Here is a 23,914-nt window from a genome sequence, read left to right as displayed (position 1 = left end):
GTCTCTCAAAATGGGTAAAATGAGATCAATTGGCTAATCTTGTTAAAGGCTATTGTGTAATTTTTGTAATTTAGATATTTTGTAATTTTGTGATTTAGATATACATTTGAAATCTATCAAAATACAAAGTTACAACAAAATAATTAGAGCCTCTGTGCCTGGTGCTTTCTGAGGGCAGGGCTTTCTGACTGTTGTGTCCATTGCTACGCCCAGTGCCAAGTCCAGAGCTCAATCAATGCTCATTGAGTGGACAGTAGGCGTTTGGTGAACCGTAACAACTCTTAGTAAATGTAGCTTGCCAATGCCTTCTCACCAACCAAGCAGTTCCCACAAGTTCTGTACTGTGGGACATTTTCTGATGACTTCCTTGGCCACTGATATTCTTTTATTTATTCTACACATATTTCCCATGTCTTCGGGGTGCTAGGAACCGTGTTGGATATTCAGAGTTGATGAATATCGAGCATGTGCACTGGTTAAATTTAATCTGGTGAGGGAGACAGACATGAAACACACAACTCACAAATGGGAATTGACCCCCAGTGGTGACAAAGGCTAGAAAGAGAAGGTACAGGATGCCCAGAGTGGCTGGGGCAGGGAAAGAGGAGAGACTAGGAAGAATGAGACACATGTAATGAGCAAAGAAGGGAATGATATACCACCAGCCTGGAAAAGTGGATGGAGACAGATGTGGGGGAAGGGGGAATGAATTTTCCTCCACTATTCTTTTTTTTTATTTTTTATTTTTTTATTAAAAAAATTTTTTTTTTAACGTTTATTTATTTTTGAGACAGAGAGAGACAGAGCATGAACAGGGGAGGGGGAGAGAGAGAGGGAGACACAGAATCGGAAGCAGGCTCCAGGCTCTGAGCCATCAGCCCAGAGCCCGACGCGGGGCTTGAACTCACAGACCGTGAGATCGTGACCTGAGCTGAAGTCGGACGCTTAACCGACTGAGCCACCCAGGCGCCCCTTTCCTCCACTATTCTGAGTTCTTGACTGAGATCCCTGTAATAAAAGATTCAAAAGAAAAGAACAAGAAGTTTAGTAACATCGTAGGGGCTGAGAATATGTCATCCCAAATATGCCAACCTAGACTTGCACCTTTTAGAGATCCTTCAAGCTATTGTCAGAATTAGAAGTCCTTTCCACTAGTCTTACTGCCAGGCCTTTTGAAGGGAGAAGGTGCAATTTCTAAAATCTAACAGAAAATAAAGCCTCCATCCTGGCATATTAATTTAAAGGTACTTGAGAATCAGCCAATGCAAAAAAAAAGATACTCTGGCCCTGCCTTGTCCCCCTGGTAGCAGGAGACAAATCTCCCATGGGAAACATAGCCTCCCTGCTCCAGGAGAGTAAAAGGCATACTTATCACCAGGGATGAGGAATTCAGAGCCAAGGCCATATAAAAAAACATGTTAATATTTCACCAATTTTTCTACTCCAAGCCCAAACCGTTTTGCCCTGCCAAGCCCTCACAAATTAATTGTTTCTTTTTCTAAAAGATTTGAAGCCTTCCTACCCTGGTCACTTCTTTGAGTCCCCTATTTTTATGGGGCTCCTGTACGTATGTACTAAAATTAAATTTGTTTTTCTCCTGTTAATCTGTCTTATGTCAATTTAATCACTAGACCAGTGGAAGATCCTAGAAGGGAAGAAGGAAAACTTTTGCCCCTCCAACATATGTCATGTACACACGGGAGCTACCTACGGAAAAATGAGTAATTCCCTGAGATAGCTTAGAATTCAGCCTTAAATGCAGTCTTAATAGAGAAAGGGGAGAAGGGTGTAGGTTCCTTCGGGGAGAGCGCATGATTTTTAGGGATGGTGACGGCTCCCTCAGAAGGATTGTTGCCAGGTCTGATAGTCTGTGACTAAGCTTTTCTGGGTGTGGTGAGAACTTCTAGCGTCCTCTGCTGTGATTAGAGGACTCAATCCTCCCAGGATGATGAAACTCCCAGGGAGGTGATCCCTTTTGGAGCATCTGTCCTTAGGCAGATGAGGGGAGTTCAGAGAAAGCCTTTGGATGCATTTGCTGTGTTTCAAGTGCCTGCGGCTCAAAACCATCCATATGCCTAAGTGCCTATTCTGCAGCAGCACATTTTGCTACCCACCACGGGCCATGCCAGGCATTGTGGCCAAAGCCAGGGGCTGGGCTTTTATGTCAGAGCAATGGGAACCCCGGAGGATGTCAGCTGGAGAAACAGCCATCCTGGACTTGCACCTCTTAGAGACCCTTCAAGCTATTGTCAGAGTCCGAAGTCCTTTCCACGGAGTCTCACTGCCAGGCTTTTTGAAGGGAGAAGGCGCGATTTCGAAAATTTAACAGAACATCAAGCCTCCAATGGTAACAGCTCCATGAGGCAGTCAAGTGCGCGGACGCTCAGCAAGCCAACTTCCTGAGAGTAGTAGCTAATGCTTAGCTAGTGTTTAATCTTTGTCCAGCATTATTTCAAGCTCATTATACACGTTAGCTCATTAAATCTCCATTAAGATTGTGAGGTAGCTGCTGTTTTTATCTGCATTTTTACAGATAAGTTCTCTGAGGCTCAGAGAATTTTTTTTTTTAATTTTTTTTTCTTCTTTTTCCAACGTTTTTATTTATTTTTGGGACAGAGAGAGACAGAGCATGAACGAGGGAGGGGCAGAGAGAGAGAGGGAGACACAGAATCGGAAACAGGCTCCAGGCTCCAAGCCATCAGCCCAGAGCCTGACGCGGGGATCGAACTCACGGACCGCGAGATCGTGACCTGGCTGAAGTCGGACGCTTAACCGACTGCGCCACCCAGGCGCCCCCAGGCTCAGAGAATTTTAAGTAACTTTAGTAAAGTCACAGAGCAAGTAGGGGAAAGTATCCTCATTCCAGCAGGCTGGATGGTGGTTAAGGGGATCTGGATGTGCCAGCCCAAATATGCCACTCTGGCATAAAGATTACATGGAGCTGAAGGCAACTGAGAATCAAGAGATGCAGGAACAATTCTCTGCCCTCCCCCTTATCTGCCTAAAAGCAGGGCATAGCTTTCCCTTTGTAAAGTTGTCCTCTGTACCAGGAGGAGAAGAACAACTCTTACCACTAGAGATGAGAGGATTGTCATGAGTAAACCTTACTGAAATAACCCCTGTCTTCCACTAGTTTCCCCCTATATTTCCTAGTCACTTTGCTAATTTATCATTCCCAGAGGCCCAAACCCTTTTCTTTGGTAGATAAAACCTCGAATCTAACCACATCTTCTTTTATGTGAACTCTCCTGCACATAAATATGAATGATCCATCTTTCGTTAGCTTAATTTGCAGGCCCTCGGGAACTGAACAAAAAAGAGTAGACGAAAAGTTTTTCTCCCCTTGCAGTAGTAATGGGAATCTAGATCACAGAGGGATGGGACAGGTCACACAATCCTGTGGCTGCCCTGAGATTCAGACACTCAGCTCCCTGGGTCCCAAACCACTGTGAAAGCACTTTGGTGACAGAAAACAACCACAAAGTAAAACATACATCAAACACAACTGAAAAACAATAAGTCCCCAAACCCCTTGGATTTTTGTTTCACAGCCCTGGTTTCTCCTGTCACTGGTAGAGAACATTTCCACAAACATCAAAGGGAGTTCAGCCCCAACCCTACACCCTCCAAAACCCCTTCCTTCCTGTTGGGGCTGGGGCTCCTGGAAGTCAACACCCAAGACTCAAGCCCACACCACGTTTAGGGGAATCCCTTCTCTGGCCCTTCTGGGGCCTCAGGCTGTCCCAGAATTGGCATGTTACTGTGTTATTTGCCTGCTGCCTGGCCTGGATATGAATTCCGTTTGTCTTGCTTCCCTCTTGCCCCAAGGCATCTCTGATGGATGGTTGACCAATGTTCTGGACCACAGTCACTGCTGGTTCAGGATGCAGGTGATACCTGTAAGTTATTACACAGCAGTGACTGACTGCCAGCAGGGCTGAAACTCTCAGGTTCTTGAATAAATGAGACAGTGGGCATTCTAGAGTTCTGGGCCAGGGGTTTCAAAGTGTGTGGTTTCCAGACACTGTTGCCAGCAACAGATCACCTGGGAACCTGTTAGAAAACTTCAGGCTCCTCTCTAGATCTTCTGAATCAGAAACACAGGTGAGGCCTTCCAGTCTTGTTTAAAAAGTCCTCCAAGGGAGGTTGATTAATGCTGTGGCAGAGCCACGAACCCAGGTCAGGCTCAGCAAACTGTGGCCCGTGGGCTCAACCCAGCCCACCACCTGTTTTTGTAGAACTTGCCAGCTAAAACTGGCTTTTACATTTTCAAACCCTTGGGGGGTAAAATCCAAGGAAGAATGACATTTTCAAGACATGTGAAAAATTATTTTAGTTTTTGAAAAATTATTTTACATTCACATTTTAGTGTCCATGAATAAGGTTTTATTGGAACACAGCCACACCCATTCATTGGCATTTACATGTTGCCTCTGGCTGCTTTTGAGCTCTGACGGCATAACTGTGGCAGAGACCACAAAGCGGAACATATTTACTACGTGGCCCTTTGGAGAAAAGTTTGTTGACCCTGCTCTAGGCTAAACTGTTTTGAAATCAGCAATGTTTGGCGAGGTGTGACAGCTGTCAGCTGCACCCCACACAGGCTAGTCGCAGAGGGGAAGTGGTGATCCCAGACTTTGCTGCGTAGAATCCATTTCTGTGCCACGCAGTTAAATGAGTTTGTCTCTAAAAGATGCTAAAAATGGCACTGGGATTTAGAAAAGTTCCCAAAGGCCCAACCAGTCCCAGATCCAAATAAATAAATCTGCTTTTCAGACCCCAAAATTCTGCTTCCACTGTTGGAAATTCTGCCAGATATGCCCAGCTGGTGTTTATCTATGCCTCTGTAGGGCAAATCTAGGCAAGGAGTTTGATGGTCTTGGGCTAATTCAAAGTGTCCTTGGAAGAAGACTAACGAGGAGAGGAATCCTGAGGTCAGAAGTCTGAAGGTTAAGTTTACCTTGAGCTAGGACTCGGCCACACTCCGTTGACAGAGCAAGCCACATGCAGAAGCTGCATTCACTGACCTCACCTGAGGAGGGTCTGAGGAAGGTCTACAAAACGTCAACCGAATCTGTCTGTGGCTTCTGGTATAAGAAGCTGAGTCCTGGGTCACCTGGGTGGCTCGCCAGTCAAGCATCCCACTTCAGCTCAAGTCATGATCTTGTGGTTTGTGAGTTCAAGCCCTGCAACTGGGCTGTCTGTTGTCAGCACAGAGCCTCCTTCGGATCTTCTGTCTCCCTCTCTGTCTGTCCCTCCCCCACTCACGATCTCTCTCCAAGATAAACATTAAAAAAAAAAAAAAAAAAAGCAGAGTCTCGAGAAATGAGTCTAGATAGGTGATTAGATCTTTGAGGAGCTTGTATAACACTTCGTGGAAGCTGGGGTTTGTCCAGCATATGTAACTAAGGATCATGGTCTGTTTTAAAAATGGGGGAGTCACGTCTCCTTAACGCCAGGTTGTATTAGGTTCTAGGGATATAAAATAATGCTCTTGCCCATAAAGAAAGCATGGTCTAGTGGGAGAAACATAGGTAAAGAAAAATTTTTAACACATTAAACTTTGGACTAATGTTAGGCGTTTGGAAATTTGTGAATCCAAGAACAAGACACCTTAACTATGGGCATGCAGCTTCCCAAATACCCCCAACCTCCCACAGAGGCGTGGACTCAGGAGGACTGAGTGGCTCTGCCACCCAGGATGGCTGAGGTTGGGGTGGGGGCATCCTCATGGAGGGGGGCACTGGTGCAGGCAGTGAAAGAATTCACCTAAGGCAGAGCAAAAGAGATAGAAGTTTATTGAATACACCTCAAGGGTGCAGCGGGCAGGACAGCAAAGCAGAGACGATCTGCAAGGAGGCAGTGGTGAGGGGCTGTAGTTACAGGGTGGCGCGAGGCTGTATGACAGCATATGGAATTTTCCCTTGTTTGGTAATCTTAGGAACCGTGTATCATGAGCACGCTGTGAAAGCGCACACACAAGTTGTGTCTTTCCACGCAGCTTCATTCAGTCTTCAAGCAAAGTGCACCACAATTATGAAGCAGGTTCAGCATTCCAAACTCAGTGACATTTCACCATGTGATTAAACGTGGCTTCTTACACGGCACATGGGACGGAACATAGGACAAGCCACACAGCCAACAGGATATGGGAAGGTGTAGGGAGCTAGTGAACCAAACGGGAAGGCCGTGGGCGGGAGCACAGTTGACAGGAGGTCGGGGCCAGGTCAGCCCCCAGCACTCACTGCTTATTGTGTTCAAGCAGGGAAGGATCTCGGTTCTGTTCTCAGATCAGTCAGGCAGAGCCCTCAGCGGCAGCTGCTTTTTTTTAAGTGGTCAGGCGTAGAGGGGTCACGTCTGACGAGTCTGACCGTTTGCTGCAAAAACCCTCCCCTTTTTAAAGGGGTTTAACTCATCTTGGGCCCCTGCAGACTTCCCCTGCTTCTGGGGTGTGAGCTGATGCTGGTCCCTCCGTACCTTGTAGCTGCAGCACCTTTGAGTGCTTGCGTCTCTGACACGGGCTTTTCTGTTGACATGAGAGACTCCATTTTGCTCTCCACACGGTGCCTGGTTGTAACTGGTCAGTTAGGGCCTTTGGCTATTTTGAGGTGGGTCGCTTAGGAAGTCTGTTTGCAACAGCTGGGTGGTCGCTGGGGGCCCTTGTGCCCTGCTCTTTTTTTCCACTGCTCAAGCCTGTTGCCTAAAAGTGGCCTCTACATGAGGCAGGGAGTCCCGACCACCACAGGGGCAACTCAGAGGGTCAGCTGGTAACAAGGCAGTGGGCAGGAGGGGCTGTGTCTGTTTGGGGAAGGCCAAGGTGTTCAGTGTGCCTGGGATTGAAGACTCCCGCAGGTGATGAGCGGGTCGCTGCTTGTAATGAAGACCAGGCTCCCATCTGGCTAGACAGAGTTCAACCCCCAGCTTTTCTCTTACCTGCCGGGTGGTCTTTCTTTATCCTGCCGCCTCTCAGTGTCCTCAAGGCTAAAATGAGTTGTGCTTACTTTGTAAGAATTTTGAGAGGCTTAAACGAAACCTTTCATAGAAAACAGGTTAACACAATTCCTCATTGCTGTCAGTAAATGTTCCCTATTTGTTAACAAAAATTTAGCTGAGTAAATTTGAGGATCTAGTTGGCTTTACATGATTCATGAATTAGGCAAAAACCCATCAAGCAAATAGAGGGGTAGCTCTGAGGAGTGGTACAAAAGGAAAGGTTTTTATAGGAAGGAAGGTGGGGCAAGGAAGTTATTAGCAAAAGAAAAGGATTCTTTCAGGCAAGGTCACTTTCCCTCAGGGGGAAGAACAGGAGTTCTTATGCAGACGACTTCACTATTGTTGACTGGCTACAATTAGGTTAGGTACTTAGTCCCTTACCAAAAGTGACTCCATTTCAAACCTGTTCCTTTTTACTTTTTCTTTTTTTTTTAACGTTTTTTTTTTTTTTTTTTTTTTTTGAGACAGAGAGAGACACAGCATGAACAGGGGAGGGGCAGACAGAGAGGGAGACACAGAATCTGAAACAGGCTCCAGGCTCTGAGCTGTCAGCACACAGCTCGACGCGGGGCTCGAACTCATGGACCGTGAGATCATGACCTGAGCCAAAGTTGGACGCTTAACCGACCAAGCCACCCAGGCGCCCCCAAAACTGTTCCTTTTTAACATTAAGACTTAAGGGGCACCTGGGTGATTCAGTCGTTAAGCGTCCAACTTCGGCTCAGGTCATGATCTCAAGGTTCGTGAGTTTGAGCCCCACGTTGGGCTCTGTGCTGACAGCTCGGCCTGGAGCCTGCTTCGGATTCTATGTCTCCCTCCTTCTGCCCCTCCCTTGCTCACTCTCTGTCTCTCCCTCAAAATAAATAAATATTAAAAAAAAAGATTTTACATTATTGGGGTAGGTGGCTCAGTCGGTTAAGTGTCCAACTCTTGATTTCAGCTCAGGTCATGATCTCAGCGTTCCCAGTGTCCGTCTCTGTGTTGACAGCTCTCTCTCTCTCTCTCTCTCTCACTTTTTCTCTCTTAAAATAAAAAAAAAAACTTTTAAAAAGTTAAAAAAAGTGTTACATTATTATTGCTTATGAGTTCCAAACAGTTAAGCCGGAAACACATCAAGCCTTAACATAATCTGCTACCTCACCCCTGTTTGTTTGCAAGAGGGACTTTGCGGGGTAAGCACAAAGGAGGATGGGGGTCAAGAGGTACAGACTTCCAGGTACAAGATAAATAAGTTCTGGGGGTCTCATGTACAAATGGCAACTACAGTTAACAATACTGTATTATATACTCACATTGCTGAGAGAGTAGATCTTAGAAGTTCTCATCACAAGAAAAAATAGTTGTAACTGTGTGAGGTGGTGGATGGCAACTAAACGTATTGTGGTCCATTTGCAATATATACATAATATCAAATCATTACACTGTATAGCTTAAACGAATACAAGCTCCTATGTCAATGATATCTCAATAAAATTGGAATAAAATCCCAAACAGGCCAAGGCCAGGAATGACCTCACTCACTGCTTTCTGAGTACATACCTCCTACGTACCTTTTTCTAAATTCTTTTTTTCTTTACTTAGGTCATCAGTGATGAGGGAGCTTGAAGCAGGCTGAGGGCAAAACACAAGCTAGCACCCCCCTCCCAGGCGGGGCATGTGTGATGTTCTTCGGACACTCCCAGCTACCCCCAAAACCAGGAAAGGACAAAAAAACCAAATGGTTAAATTGATAAGAGTCTCCACCAGTCTACCAGAAAAAGGCGATCCCATCAATGGCCTAAAGTCTAGGAACTCCCTACTGTCACTGTTAATGCTTTGCTAGAGGTAAAAACAACCTTAGCTGGACGACGGCTGGGCCTCCACAAAGTCTTTAGCAAGTGAAAGTCTTTTTGGAAACTCCCTTCTGACTTTATCTCCCTGGACTCCTTAAAACAGTCACCTCCCACACTCACAGTGCACGTCTTCCTGCCCATAGATCCTGTCCCCATTCTTTGATAAAATTCACCTTTTTGCACCAAAGAATTGTCTTCAAGAATTTTCTTGGCCATTGGCTCCGGACCCCAAGAACCGCACCCCCCATCACCCCAAAACTTCATCAATCAGAATCACTTAGCACATTCACCATGACATGGTCAATATTGAAGCCAAGATTTGCTCCTTTCACTAAACGTTAATAAAAGATGTTCCCTAGGCTTCAATAGTGGCTTCACAGAGGCCACTGTGGGAGATGTGGGGGTCTGTGGGGGAGAGAGGTTGAGGGGGGGAGTCAACCACCAGGGGAATTTGCACGGTTTCACATTAAATGCTGGTTTCAAGTTTCATTTCAGTTTGCTTTTCTTTTTAACAGTTTTTTTCATTTTTTCTGAGAGACAGAGAGTGCAAGTGGAGGAGGGGAAGGGGGTGGGAGTCAGAGGATCTGAAGTAGGCTCCATGCTGACAGTAGAGAGCCCAACATGGGGCTTGAGCTCACAGAGAGATCATGACCTGAGCCGAAGTCAAGAGCCAGACGCTTGCTTAACTGACTGAGCTAGCCAGGTGCCCTATTTTGCTTACTAAAAAGACTACAGACAAATTGGTTTGACCAAGAGGGAATGAGGACGTTTTCTTGAAGCAGCCATTGTAAGGGTTAAATTGTAGCGGAGGGCTAACCGCTAGCTTGAAAATAACAACTTTGTTCTGACACTGGAGGTCAAAAGATAACAGCCTTGCTTTTCCTCTTGTAAATCAAGCTTCGTACTCTTGTGAATCAGGCTTTACCAATGAAGGAAACAAAAGCTCAAGGAAAAGAGCATCAGAGGCAAGGTCAAGGAGATCCACTGGTTGCAACTTGGCAGCAGAAAGTCTAAAATAATCACCTCATTCGATAACTGTCTCTGACTCATCTGGCAACTGTTTCTAACTCATCTGGGAACTGTTTCTCTGTTCTGTTCCCAAATAATGATAAAATGACGTGATCGGCTTTAAAAAACTCCGAACCCCGGCTGTTCGGGGCCGCACTCTTGTCAAGAGTGTTGGTCCCGATTGGTCGGCCTTGCCTCTCAGTGTAATAAACTTTGTTGCGACTGTCACTGGTGCCCGTAGCATTCTGTTTCAGGAGTCGTGTGGATGCAACACCATGATTCTGGTTCCCGGTCTGCTTTCCACTTTCATTTCATCTGCTTTATTTCAGGATCCCACACAGTAAGGGCTAAATTTCTGTATATCCCTCAGTCCTCTACCCTCAAGGACTACAGTCTCCATTTAAAAAGTAAACCGGTTAGAAAATGAAAAGAAAACAAACAAGCAAAAGTGTTGGGATTGTCCTCAAACTAGAAAAGGAAACTTCTGTATAGAGTGGAATAGGTACTGCTCAGGACTGTCACTGTGGGGTCCACACCCCTCGCCTCCTGGGCTCCCCATCACCCATCGCACAGACACTGGCCACTGCCCTGACTGGGCAGGACAGGACAAAGGCATCCCCTACCCCAGCCCCAGGCCAGCTTCTGCCTGACTCCTGGAGGCTTTACAGAAATCCTCTGTTTTCCCCGGAACTGGCCTCCCATGTTACTTGTGGACACTGGTGCACGATCAGAGTCCCGAGTCCCTTGCCTGCCTTCTGCCACTTAGTCCACTGGTCCCAGCTGAGTGACGCTCCAGGCTGGTTCACAGCCCTGTCAGTAGCCAGCTTGTCTGGCGCACGCCTCCCTGGTTCTTGTAGTCGAGTCACTTGTACACTCTGCACGGGACCAAAATGATGGGACCTATCCTAAGGCTGCATGTCAGTAAAGCAAGACTGAATACCTCACCTAAAGGCAGTTTCAACCTCCCCTGGACGGGAACCTGTAATCAGCCAAGACTGGAATTCTTAGGTCAACTGTAGGAGGCAATCCCCCGGGATTTCATCATTTCATTATGCCAGCTACAATTTTATTTATTTCAACGGGTCTGAGGATTATTTGACTCCCAGTCCCCTGGGCAGTTTTTGGCTGTGTCAAATACCTGCTGGTATAAAAAGAGGTCAAACTGGCTGAAACTGATTTAAACTAAATCAGTTTGTCTAAGAGCCAAGTAAGATGGCAGAAAGTGTTTAAAACGGTCCTGAGACACAGGAAGTGCTCCCAAATCATATTCAAGAACATTCGGTCCCCCCAGCTGCCTTGTTTCCCAGTGGAAACAAAGGACCAACTCGAGGTTTTCACCACTTCTGGGGGCCCTCGGCTCTGGCTGGTTGGGGCTTCTCTGTGGCTCTGAGCGCTGAGCAGATCCCGGGATCTCAGTGACTCAGGAGAACGACTGGGAGACCCAGACTGAGAGATGTCCACACTGATTTGGGGGCAGTGGTAGTTTTCCAGAAGTTGAGAGTAAGCCATAGGTTTAACCTCAAAGTCATTTAAGGAATGATCATCCCAGCTTGAATCAGGACTTAAAAGGGCCCTGAGATCTATAGCTGGAGACAGAGAACTTCCTACTTTTTAAAAAAGTTCATTTATTTTGAGAGAGAGTGAGCGAGCAGAGGTGGGGCAGAGAGAGACGGAGAGAGACAGAATTCCAAGCAGGCTCTGCACTGTCAGCACAGAGCCTGATGTGGGGCTTAAACCCACAAACCGTGAGATCATGACCTGAGCCAAATCAAGAGTTCAATGCTTAACCGACTGAGCCACGCTGGTGCCCTGAGAACTTTCTATTTAAGTGACTCTGCAGCCAGAGACAGATATCCACACTGCACCTTGAAGTCAGTCTCCCCCAGAATAGGTCACTACAAGGCCACTCAGAAAATGTCTTCACAGCTGTGCAAAAGTACTACACCCTAAGATTTGGCTTCTCTTACAGAAGGGACTTGGAATTTCCAAATCTAATTTAAAAAACAATTTCGGTGGGGCGCCCGGGTGGCTCAGTCGATTGAGCATCTGACTCTTGGTTTCAGCTCAGGTCATGATCTCATCATTTTGTGAGTTTGAGCCCGGTGTCAGTCTCTGTGCTGGCCCTGTGCAGCCTGTTTGGGATTCTCTCTTCCTCCCTCTCTTTCTCTGCCCCTCCCCTACTCGCGGTGTCTTTCTCTCAAAAAAATACATAAAACTTAAAAAAAAATTTTTTTTTAACGTGTCAGTCCTGAAGATTAAAGAAAGGGGCATCTCTAGTCTCTTTTCTACCCCCACCCCCACTCCATCCTTACACACAGAGCCAGCCCTCTCCCCTCTCCACACTCCACACTCACCTGGGTAATTTCTTTAGGTTTCAAGGTGAAAAATCACGTTTTCTGAGCAGTCTTCAGTACGATCACAAAAAATATTGTAGTTATTCATTACCTTTCCCTTCGCTTGATCTGATTTCATGACTTAAGTATCTGAGTTTTGTTAGTCATTTCTCTGAACATACTATGGACTCCAAAATCTGGGTCTTTTCATTACGACATCTTCATGGAAGACATTCCAGGGTCTTAACTCATGTTTCTGTGTTTTAGCAACCACCCTGTTATCCCCAAATGGATAGGAGTCTATTTGAAAAGTAAATACAAAGAAGTTGAGAATATGTTCATTATCTTCATGATGGTTTATTCATTCATTCATGTATTTAATTCACACGTGCAATCTTAGTTTATGTTGATTCTCCTAGGCAAGGTACTAATCATAATAATTGAGACATTGTAGAAAAAGCAATAATAAATGTAGGCACAAGGTATGTGTGCAGGAAGGGCAGGGGGAATAGCCATCCATACCTGGGGTGGTAGAAGCCAGTTGACTTTGGTTTTAAAGATTAAGCTGGCATTTTCCAGTGAATCAAAGTGGGGAATACCCCATGGAAAGTTTGAGACCCAGAAGGTGGGTGTAGTTCTATTTGTTCAAAATTTACTGTGTAACATAGAGTCTTAAGGTGCAAGGCTATCCACAGCCCATACTAGAGCCACACATGGGGTTGCCTGATTTAGAAAATAAAAAATGCTGGACACACAGTTAAATTTCAATTTCAGATAAACAAAATTTCTTTTTTTAAAAAATTTTTTAATGTTTATTTTTTAATTTTGAGAGAGAAACAGAGCATGAGCAGGGGAGGGGCAGAGAGAGAGGGAGACACAGAATCCAAAGTAGGCTTCAGGCTCTGAGCTGTCAGCACAGAGCCCCATGCGGGGCCGGGACTCACAAACCATAAGATCACAACCTGAGCCAAAGTTGGACGCTTAACCGACTGAGCCACCCAGGCGCCCCACCCCCTCTTTTTTTAAGTGTAAGTATGTCCCATGCAATGTTTGAAACATAGGATGATACAAATGTGAGTTTGATCTGTAGGCTTATTGGCTCTGTGCCTTTAGGAATTTTATTTGACTTTTCTTGACCTGGGTTTCTTCATCCTTAATGGGAATAATAACAATAATAAGTATCTTTCAAGATCTTAGTGAATATTGACTATGAATTGTAGGGTCATTGTAACTCCCAAATAAATAAGACTCATCGATGAAATGGAAGGAGCACAGAACCAAGTCAAGAAGCTGCCTTGGATCTTGAAGGACAAGCAGGAAAATGTCATCCCTAGAGGGGGGGACACTCCAGACATGAAAGAACATGAACAATGACCCTGAAATGCTTAAAAGATAATAAAAATAGAGCACAAGCAAGAAAGGATGAACCAGTACATGAAACGTTTGGCAAGAGGTGACAAAGACACAGAATGAGGAGACAAGGCAATGTCTTTGAGGGCCAAATCGAAGGTTGCTGCCAAAACGATGTGGCACTAGAGGGAACCATGATACTTAAGTTCACAAGATACTGTCCATTTTGTTTTATCATTGGGGCTGGTCGTTTTCAGTGACTGAAAATCCTTTGTTCCCCATTTGGAGCACCCGTTTCTTCCAACGTATCACAGACGCTGAATCTAGTCGAGGAAATTCTTGCCCACTGACCCCACCCACCCCCAACTCAGATTCTGGTCTCCTGTTGACTTAGAGGTTCTACACGGTTGATTTGCAGGTATTAATCTAATCTTAGGAACTGAAAAGCTATTCTAATACCATAACTCAGTGCCTAGGATGCCTGGGTGTGGCTGAGCTCTCTGAACTAGGTGCTGGAGGAGGACTAATATTCATGAAGCACGTGTCTTCTGATAAAAGGCATCAAATAAAGGTAAAATGACATTTGGGACTTGTTTTATTTCTGCTACTACTAATTCTCTACTGTTATCCCTCTCTTGACTTCCTTTCCCACATGGTGGCCCATGGTCCTCACTCTCCAACCCTGCTCCCAGAATCCATCTGGGCCATTTGTGTCTTTATGATGGTTCTGGTTTCCATGGCAGCACCAGGATTTCGGAGGACCCTGCTTTCCTTCCTGATGTTTTGTAGCGTTAACGTCTGAGCAGTTCTTTCCTGTGGGCTGGTTAGCATTCACGTCAAGGAGACACATATAATGTTCTGTGTACTCTTCCCCAACATTTATGTCTGATTTCCTCTTTGTCTAGAGCTAGCCTTTTCAGAGTTAATGGGGAGTTACCCCATTAGTGACTTTAAAATTGGGGGGATTTAGCTTTATTGGCAGCAAAATGCTTGGCAATTTCTAAACCTAATGAAGTGGTGTTGGCGCCACCTGGTGGCACTTGTCGGCTCTGACATAAATGTCAATGGAGACCCTTGAGTTCTGAACTAGTGAGTTCATAGGGTAGAGGAAGCCGCTCCGGGTATGGTCTTGCTAGGGGGAGCCTTGCTGCCTTTGTGACTTCATCACTTGTGAGAAACGTTCATATGTGATTTAAAAACTTTGATACCAAAAGTGTGCTGATCTTTCGTCAATAACCTGCTCAGAAGGCCCACGTGTTCTGAAACACAAACGAGAGATTTTTCGGATGAGGGCACTGACGTCGATTAAATAATCCCCCAGACACACAGGGGCAGACTCTTCTTTTGAACCTAGGTTTGTCAGATGACAAAGTTCCGGCTCGTCCCAGGACACCAGAGTGTGTGTGCCAAATTGTGTGCTCACAAAGTTGAGAGAGGAGGGTGTAGGTGGAGCACTTTCTGAAGAGGGGGGAGAAAGCCTCAGGGCTGTTACTACCCATAATGTCTGGGCCCGTGCTTCTCAAACTCTAAAGTGCCCGTGAATCACCTGGGGGATCTTGACAGATTGTAGGTTCTGACTCAATGGGTCTGGAGACAGCCCTGAACTACTGCATTTTTAATAAACTCCTAGGTCAGGCTGACCTGCTTGTCTACAGACCACACTTCTGGTCTAGAGTGAACTTGAACTGTGGTTTTGAGCAGGGAGCAATTTCACCCCCCAGAGGACATTTGACAATGGCTGGAGATTTTTTGGTGTCACTACTGGGGTGAGGGGACAGTGCTACCGGCTTCGGTAAACAGAAGCTAGGGGTGCTGTTAGTCTCCTATGACACCACGGCAGCCTCCACAACAGAGAATTACTTACCCAAATTCCAGTTGTGCACAGGTTGGAAAGCCCTGCCCTGGATTTAGTCTTGTGTGATGGGCCTGTGTGCTGTGAGCAGCTGAGGTCTCCTAACCCAAAGGGAGTTGGCTGGGAAATGGGTATGAACTGGTTTCTTTTGTTCCCGAAAGGAAACAGTTCACACTAGAAGTCCCCCATCCATATTTCAGAGGCAAATGAAGGGTGAGTGGGCCTGGAGGAGACTGGTGAATATGAACCATGATTAGGAGTACCTTTTGGCCAGTGGAGAACTCTATGTGTCTACATTCGGCGCCTCCAGTCAAGGACTTAGCAACACAAAATCAATGAATCCAGAGACTGGGAAATTTCCTTCTCATCTCATATAGGACCAAAACAACAACAATGAAAAGAAAGTTCTTAATGTGATTTATCCCCCAGGACATCTTGATGCTAAAATTATACTGTAAACCTGGACTAGGGGATCAGCAAACTTCCTCTGTGAAGGGTCAGACAGTAAACATTTTTGGCTTTGCAGGTTATATGGTCTATGTCACAAATACTCAACTCTGTCATTGTCGCACAGTAGCAGCCAGAGCCCATGGTAAAGAAATGGCATGGCTGCACTCCAGAAGTACTGTACTTACAAAAATAGCCCATGTCAGATGGCTGGAGGCAGTAGGCTACTGTTTGCTTATCTCTGGTCTAGGCAGTCAAGTGCATCAGATCAGCTGTAGATTCTGTGATAGCTGTGACATAAGCAGATGCATTTTTATCTGATCCTCTTTGGTTTTATGGAAGAGGATGGTTCCTGCACAGAAATAGGCACTAAAACCAAAATGGTTTCCTGGATGAGCTGATCATTGTAAAAACAAGCAATGGCACAATCCCATCATTCTAGTATCTCCCTCTGAAGTGGACAGCTCAGGTTCTCTAATCTATCACCAAGCATTGATTAGCCAAATGTGTTTAGCATTACCAAAAGCCATGCGGAATGCAAAAAAGGAAGGCCACAGCCCATTGTTCTTAAGCATTCTTTTGTTATTATCGTACTAAGACAAAACCGCATAACCACAGCGAATTCAAATACCCATGGACAACTTATTAAAAGTGCTGGTAACACTTGGTTAAGCATTGAAACTGCATACTTTCTTTTGTTACCAAAATAAATTCCACTTCATTCAAATACTTAAATGTCAACAAAATGGAAACATAGTGCTAGAAGTAAACACAGGATGGGTATATACTTTTTATAATCGCGGAGTTAGGAGAAACTTTCTATTGAGAACATGAACTCAGAATCCACAAGGAAAAGATCACAGAAGAATAAAAAGGAGTTATGTAAGACAGTCTGCCATAAACAAGACCAAAGGAACTGGGTAATTATTTTTAATACATATGGTATACAAAGAGGGAATCACTCAACTTTGTGAGCTCGTAAAAATCAATAGACAAAGATGAATACTGTAACAGAAAAGTGGTCATAATTTACAGAGGTACACATTGCCATTTAATCTTATGCATCTGAGTAGATGCTAAGAAAATAAAGGAAAAAAAAATCCGGACCAAAATCAATTGGACTTCATCACCTAGGGTGATGGTTCCTCGGATCACATGCCCTTCCACTTCTCCTTCTGAGGATGGCCAGCCTGGAACCCACACTGGGAGAGGCACATGGAGCTCCTCTTGTCTCAGCTGGGCCTGGCCTTGAGTCATCCTAGCCCAGGAGTCAGACATGAGACCAAAGAAGCCTCTAGATGATCCCAGCTCCCAGACGTTCAAGTCACTCCCAGCCCTCGGGTCTCCCAGCTGAGTCCCCCGACAGCAGGGAGCTGTTGCCACTGTGCACTTTCTGGTATCTTTACTCACAGACTCCATAAGTGCAAAAAAGCCGTGATGGTTTCATGCACTGAACTTGGGCTGGTTGGTTATACAGCAGGAAACTGGACACTGTCCACCACAAACGAGGCAGCCTGAGGTCGATGCAGGAGGGAAGCCATATCGGGAAGGGTCTTGGAGACAAAACAGAGCACAGCAGCTCACCCATCTACAATCCAGAGGGATGATAATCTTAGATGCTGGTTTCAAGAGCAGCCGCAGGGATGGGTAAGACTGGGAGCAAGAGCACCAGCCCCGGGCACGGCCAGTTATGTGGATGTCCAGGGCCAACCAGCTCTCAAAGTCAAAGTCAATCTTGGGAAATGGACTCATTTAGGAAGAATATTCACTGCTCAAGGTGAAGCAAAGGATACATCTGGAGAACAAATCTGGGAGGCGCTGTTTCACTCAGCAGATGGCAGAGAGGACTTGATGGATGGGTGTTAGAGGAAGTGAGTAGAGCAGGAGACCAGGCAAGCTGGGCATGGGAAGGACAGCCACGGGCAGGAGAGTGGGCTGGCTGGTGCCTGGGAGCAGTGAAATGCAGCCTGGAGCAGGACGATGGATCCACGGATCCACGGATCCAGGAGTGAGCAGAGGGGAAAGGCCATCTCAGTGCCACTGGGGGATGTTAGGGAGATCACACCTTCACTGAGTCTCTCTCTGTCTCTCTCTGTCTCTGTCTCTGTCTCTCTCTCTCTCCAGTTAGAATGCTTCTCCTTTCCCACTTACCAACCTTAAAATAAAACCCTAACACCTTAGCAAAGTCGACCCTGTAGGACTGGCCCCTGCCTAGCTTCTCTCCCCTTCCCTGGCTGAAACCACGCTGGAACCCTTTCCGTTTGTAAAGCTCTCAAACCTTTGGACCTCACAGCCACCCTTCCCCCTGGCATGCTTAGCCTCCACCACTGGCTCCTTGTCATCATTCGGGTCCAAGTGAAAGTTCCTCCCTCCCAGAAGCTCTCTCTGACCCTCCTACATAAAGGATTAAATCTGCTAATTACCTTCTGTTTTGTTTTGTTTTCCTTTATTGTACTTATAAGCATCGAAACTCATCTTGAATACTGTCCTTCTTCCCTTCCTAGAATCAACTGTGACCCCTGAGGTCTGGGACCTTACCTGTCTTGGTCAGTGTTGTCTTTCCGGCACCTAGGATAGGACTTCCCTTTCAGTAAGTGCTCAATAAATGTATGTTGAATATAAATAAATAAAATTCCTTTCTAGACAAACTCTTATCCGTGCTTCAAAACCCAGCTCAAGTGGAACACCCTACAAAGCCTTCCCTGACGAATACCCTCCATGCACAGTTGGAGTGCTCATACTTGGTGCTGCAGCTGCTAACCCAAACACCCACTGTCACTTGTTCCACGAGTTCCGAGCTCTGCTACACTCCCCAGGTTGCAAGTCTCCCTGCTGGGCTAAGTTGATGAAAGTGGGCTCTGTGGCTCAAGCAGCCAGTCTGAACTCGCAGAGCAACCTCATCAGATGGAGGGCCTCGCAGAGGGCTAGGAGTGTGGCTTCCAAAGCCAGACTCTCTGGGCTCGAGTCCCAGCAGATCGTGTTGTGTGAATTTGGAAAACATGTTTTATCTCTCTGGGCCTCAGTTTCCTCATTGTGAAATGGTGATAACGATAATTAACCAGAGAGAGCTGTGATGAAACACTAAGACATGTGTTACCTGCTTACATAGCTGGCACAGAGCAAACACGTACGAGTTAAGTGACTTTATACTGAACAGTTGTATCTTTGGCATAAATCCATATGGTATAAACAGATAAAACAGAATCTGAGAGAAAAGAAGGTGGAGTGAAGGCTGTGAAAATACAATAATTGTCTCCGGAACGACATAGATAAGGACCCCTGCCCCCTGAAGAACGCGGGGGTTCCCCTGAGACCCGTCCTCAGGCCGAAGTTCCCAATGACCGAGCGCACACAGGACTCCTGCCCACACGGGGTGACACCAGACTCCCCAAGAGCCTGCCGGCCTCCACCACAGAAGACACTTAGATCCTTCTCCGGCTCATCGCACAAAACCATAAAGATCTACTTAGAAAGGACTTCCTATTTACATGATTCCCAAGAGCCAGCATGCCATCTTACATGGAGCACATGGGAGCCTCACAAAGGAGACAGGGGTGGCCAGGTGCCCCTGTGATGGCTGGTGCTGATCACTGCCTGCCGCACACACTGGGGCTGGTCCATGTCTCCGCAGGTTTGAGAACAGGTTCTAGACATGCTCTGCAGAGGACGGCAGGGTCTTCCCGGAGCCCAGGCAGCCGAACATCTCCTGGGAGGCGTAGGTCACGTACACGAAGCCGTCCTCATCCTGGTAGTCCCTGTAGACCTCTGCCATGGTCACACTCATGCTGACCAGGCTCTTATTGTTCACCAGCAAGTAAAAGGCTTCAGAAGCCCCCAGGACCAGGCGGCTCCTGGGCGGGGGGGGTTGGGGGGGGGGACAGGAAAGGGAAACTTTAACTGGGCAGCGCATGGGCTCCTGACCCAAGGCCTGACTTACCTCTGTTTGTTCACTGCAAACATGTCTACCCAAGGAGCCCACTTCCCCGCTCTAGGAATGGTCCTCAAACTTGACAATGACCCAGGAGTGCCTGCTGAAAATACAGATTCCTACACTCCACACTTAGAGATTCTAATTCAGTTTGCCTGGGAAGCATCCCAGAGGGTTGCAGGATCATGACACTCAGGAAGATAGAACTGCTCCCTACTCCTTTCCTGCAGCTTTAAAATACCATAAGTCCTCCCAGTTGGGCCAAAAGGGTGAGGCGATCCTATCGTTTACTAGGGGACATACCAACACCAAAATGCTAAGCAAATAAGCTCTTTGCTCTTAAACCAAAGGTCTGCACAGCCCCAGACACACAAAGGTGATTACAATATCTTCCAGCATCTCACTGTTAAACAGCCTTGGGATGACATTTTAGAAGGTTGCTGCCTCCAAGTGTGCCCTTCCCCCAAACCCACCTGCCCCTGGCCATCTCTCCCCCACCTCAAGGAAATGCAGAAACAGCAAAGTTCAATTGGACATGCTGTAAATGTCAAGGTCAGTCTGAAGCCTGGCTCATCCTGGAGTGGAGGACGATGTGATGATGTAGACACCCAGGTAAGGGCTCTGCACCCCCTGCAGCACATTTCCATGTGCTCTGCTTGCAGAGGCAGCCCAACCTGCCCACTCTGGCCTCAAAGCTTTGAACCTTCAGGTCCATGTGGCTTTGGGACACAGGTGGCTGGAAGCTGATTAATTTTACAACTAGATAATCCTTCCTAAAATAACCCCAGAGATTCTGGCTTTGACAACTGCATGGCTGTCTTTGGGTAAAAAAGAAGTGTTCTGCAGTGGGTATGGGTGGAGCTGGGAACAAGCACATTGTTCCCTTCAGCTCTGCAAGGAACTCTGCTCCTCGAGTCTACACCCCCATCTCCTGTCCTTGGCCATGCTCTCTTTCCATGGGGGTTGTGGCATTCCTTGGAGGAGGAGGCTGTGGACAAGGAATTTTGTCTATTCTTTCACTGCTGTAAAGACAGAGCCCAGAAAGAACCCAGAACATAACTGATGCTCCACACACATCCTGGAGCATCAAAAGTTGGGATGGAGAGTGGGTCAGGGCTGGTGGAAAGGAGATGACTCTTGTCTGGGACGGAGAAAAAGAATAGCTCTCGGAACTCAAAGGGTGGTTTCTGAGGGAGGTGGGGGAGGGGAGGTCACACGATGTTACATCAACATGTTGGGATATAATCCTAACTTTCATGCTCCCTTAGCCACCTCTGTTCACACTGGGCCAACGTAAGCTTCCCTGAGGAGAGGAAATCAGGACGCTCTTAAAGAACTCATCAAGACAAACAAAACTGAGAGCAACACACATTCATGATGAATTCTCCAAGCAACAAGCATCTAGGCAGCTTGCAAGGGCTGGCCTCACCGGACTTTTCAACCCTGTGAAGAATTACCGCCCGGGTGGTATTCACATTACTCCCAAGTCACTTTTATTGCATCCATGTGTCGGGTGACACTACGTAACCCTCTGAAACTTTAAAAATCGCTCCATTTTCTTCACTGTGCCTTAACCCAAGGAAGGGGCATGTGTGGGTACTCTTTCCCTGTTCTGCCACCCAGGGTCTAAGCAGTGCAGGGAGTATTTGCCTTTTGAAGAGGTCCCCAATCCCCTGGTGCGCACACCCTTTAAAGATACTGTGTCTCCCCTGGGAAAATGCAGACTGGGCTTTAAACAGCACGTAGAGGAAAGGCACCTTCGGTCTAGTTTCAGAGCCAACACTACCTCTGAAACATTTTAGAAAAGTTACTCTCTTTAGATTTGTTATCTGTGGGGTTCCCCCGCCTGTTTAAATTGGATTAGTTCTCAAAGCATCTTTCCTGGGCACTACAGATGCTAAAAGGTGAGTCACAGAGAAAGTTTTTTCCCTCTCTTCCAGAATGCTCCCATCCTCAAAACCAAACCAACTAACAAAGCAAACAGAAAAAGCCCAGCACATGCCTCCACATGTACTTTGTCACCTACCGGATGATGCTGAGGAACTGGGTCATGGTCAGCTCTTGAGGGACCAGGAACTTGGTCTTGTCCAGCGGAGGCAGGAACTTTTCCCTGGGATAGCGCTCCACTATCACCTGTCAAGAGGGTCAACCCCTAAGAATGTGACAGAGCTCTCACTGCCTTAGAAACTTAGAACAGGGAGAGCCAGTGGGGATTTTTTTTTTTTTGTTCTTCTTGTTATATTTGGGCTTTTGTTTTTGTTTTTGTTTCAAGACACAAGGCATACTCCTTTTCAAAAAGCACAATGGAGTCTTACCGGGATCTTGTTTGGGAACTTTGCCCGGATTCCAGCAACTTCCTCTTGTCTGGTTGCTGTGAATATTTTAAAGACAAAAGAATAAGTAAACAGCAAGAGAAGCCTGTATCCTGTTCCCTCTCTCTGGCAACCCAGACAGCGACTCTGAGAACTTTACCTAAACTCTTCCTCTGCTTGAAGGGTCTGAGGCTTTGGGTTTTCTGTGGAGTCTGCATTTTGCTCAACAGCTGTGTCTGTGTCTGACTTAAAAAAAAAAAAAAAATCCCACAACCAGGACCTAATTCATTCCTTCAGCTGCTTCCAAACCACCCGCAGGAGTCTAAAGGAGGCCCTTATGTAGGGCTGTGTGACATCAGGCGTCTCCAACCCGCCTTCCCCACCCCCTCCCTGGGCAGGAGGAGGTCAGTCCTGAGGAAGGACCTGGAACAGCCACCTGCTTGCTGGTCTGAGAAGGCCACTTTGCTCATGATCAGTTCAAGATATTTCTTTGCTGGAGAAATTAGGGTTCACAGCAAAACCAGGGGCTGTGTAATCAAGCAGACTAGGTCTGCACTGAGGACTCTGGAGAGGTCAAAGAGCTGTGTGCTAAGGACATTCCTGTCCTTCCATAATGAGCTATCTTGAAGGTGGCCAGGATGGGGCCACCCAATGCTGAAGTAGGCTGCTTAATTCTCACAACAGACCTTGTCATTTTTCACAGAAAGAAACCTTTGATCAGAAAGGGAAAGGCATTTGCCCAAAGTCACACAGCTAGTAAGAGAGGCCGTTGAGGTTAAAACTTGGAGTTGGTACAAGGTAGGGCTACACTCTAGTATATGCTGACATTTTATCTTCTCTGCAGTAAAGGAGAGAAGGAAGCCCAGTGACCCCAGAGATCTCCCTTTAAGAGATAAGAAACAGGGGCGCCTGTGTGGCTCAGTCGGTTAAGAGTGGCTTTTGATGTCGGCTCAGGTCATGATCTCTGGCTCTGCATCAGGCTCTGTGCTGAACATGGAGCTTGCTTGGGATTCTATTGGTCTGTCTGTCTGTCTCTCTCTCCCCCTCTGCACCTCTACCCTGCTCATCCTCTCTCTTTCTCCAAAAGAGAGAGAGAGAGAGATAGGAAACAAAGGCCCATGAAGGTTAACTGATTTGCCTGGGATCCAATGGCTGGTAAGAGGCGAGACACAGATCTAGGTCCCAGCATCCAGGGCTTGCCTCCAGACATGTACGCCCATCATCCGGGCAGACCTCTGGACTCTGAATGTACAGACGGTTTACATTCCCTGTACTTATTTCCTGGAAGAGTCACTCAACAGTGAAGAGTTTTTGAATGAACAGAGACTGATAGGAAGGTGATGATACACCCTGTATGTTTACTTCGTGAATCAAAGAGTGGGAATCTCAGTGCTTTGCGTAATCATCAGGAATGGACATCGAGTGATGAAATGATGGCCTCACTGACCAGTGGCCTCATCCTCTCTCTTTCCCTCTGATGCCCTTTAGAAAGGGCGCAGGCCGTGCACGTCTGTAGTCAAGCAACTTTCAAATGCACAATCTCACTTAAACCTCAGCCGCCTTGTGGGTGGGAAGGGCAGACAGGACGCGCACTTTGCATATCCACACCTGGCAAGGTACACCGAGGTGGAGTCCCCTCCAGACCGTCCAGTTCCAAGAGTGGTCCCCACACCCAGGACCAGCAAAGCTGGCTCTGGGCCTGGCCCTCTACCACCTCAATTTCTGAGTTAGATGAATCACTTCACTTTACTGATATGGCTTTCCTTGTTGAGAACTGGTTATTTTTACCTGATTAAAATGGTTTTTTTTCCCCCATGCAGAGTGGAAGCGAGACTTGAATGAACTCATTTCTGTGCAGG

At 46.6% G+C, this 23,914-nt stretch overlaps 1 protein-coding gene across 1 annotated transcript; it reads right to left on the bottom strand.

Annotated features, from left to right (window-relative positions):
• Positions 1–16,376: 16,376 nt before the first annotated feature.
• MAP1LC3C (microtubule associated protein 1 light chain 3 gamma) lies at positions 16,377–22,415 on the bottom strand. Its single transcript, XM_043568139.1, has 4 exons — positions 22,216–22,415; positions 22,059–22,114; positions 21,770–21,876; positions 16,377–19,666 (listed from the first exon to the last, which is right to left on the bottom strand). The coding sequence occupies exons 1-4, from the start codon at positions 22,271–22,273 to the stop codon at positions 19,462–19,464; spliced, it is 426 nt and encodes a 141-aa protein (XP_043424074.1). The 5' UTR covers positions 22,274–22,415; the 3' UTR covers positions 16,377–19,461.
• Between the last annotated feature and the right edge of the window lie 1,499 nt (positions 22,416–23,914).

This window comes from Prionailurus bengalensis, chromosome E4 (genome assembly GCF_016509475.1).
Source record: "Prionailurus bengalensis isolate Pbe53 chromosome E4, Fcat_Pben_1.1_paternal_pri, whole genome shotgun sequence".
NCBI classification, from domain to species: Eukaryota; Metazoa; Chordata; class Mammalia; order Carnivora; family Felidae; genus Prionailurus; species Prionailurus bengalensis.
This window is presented reverse-complemented; position numbering and strand designations above follow the sequence as displayed.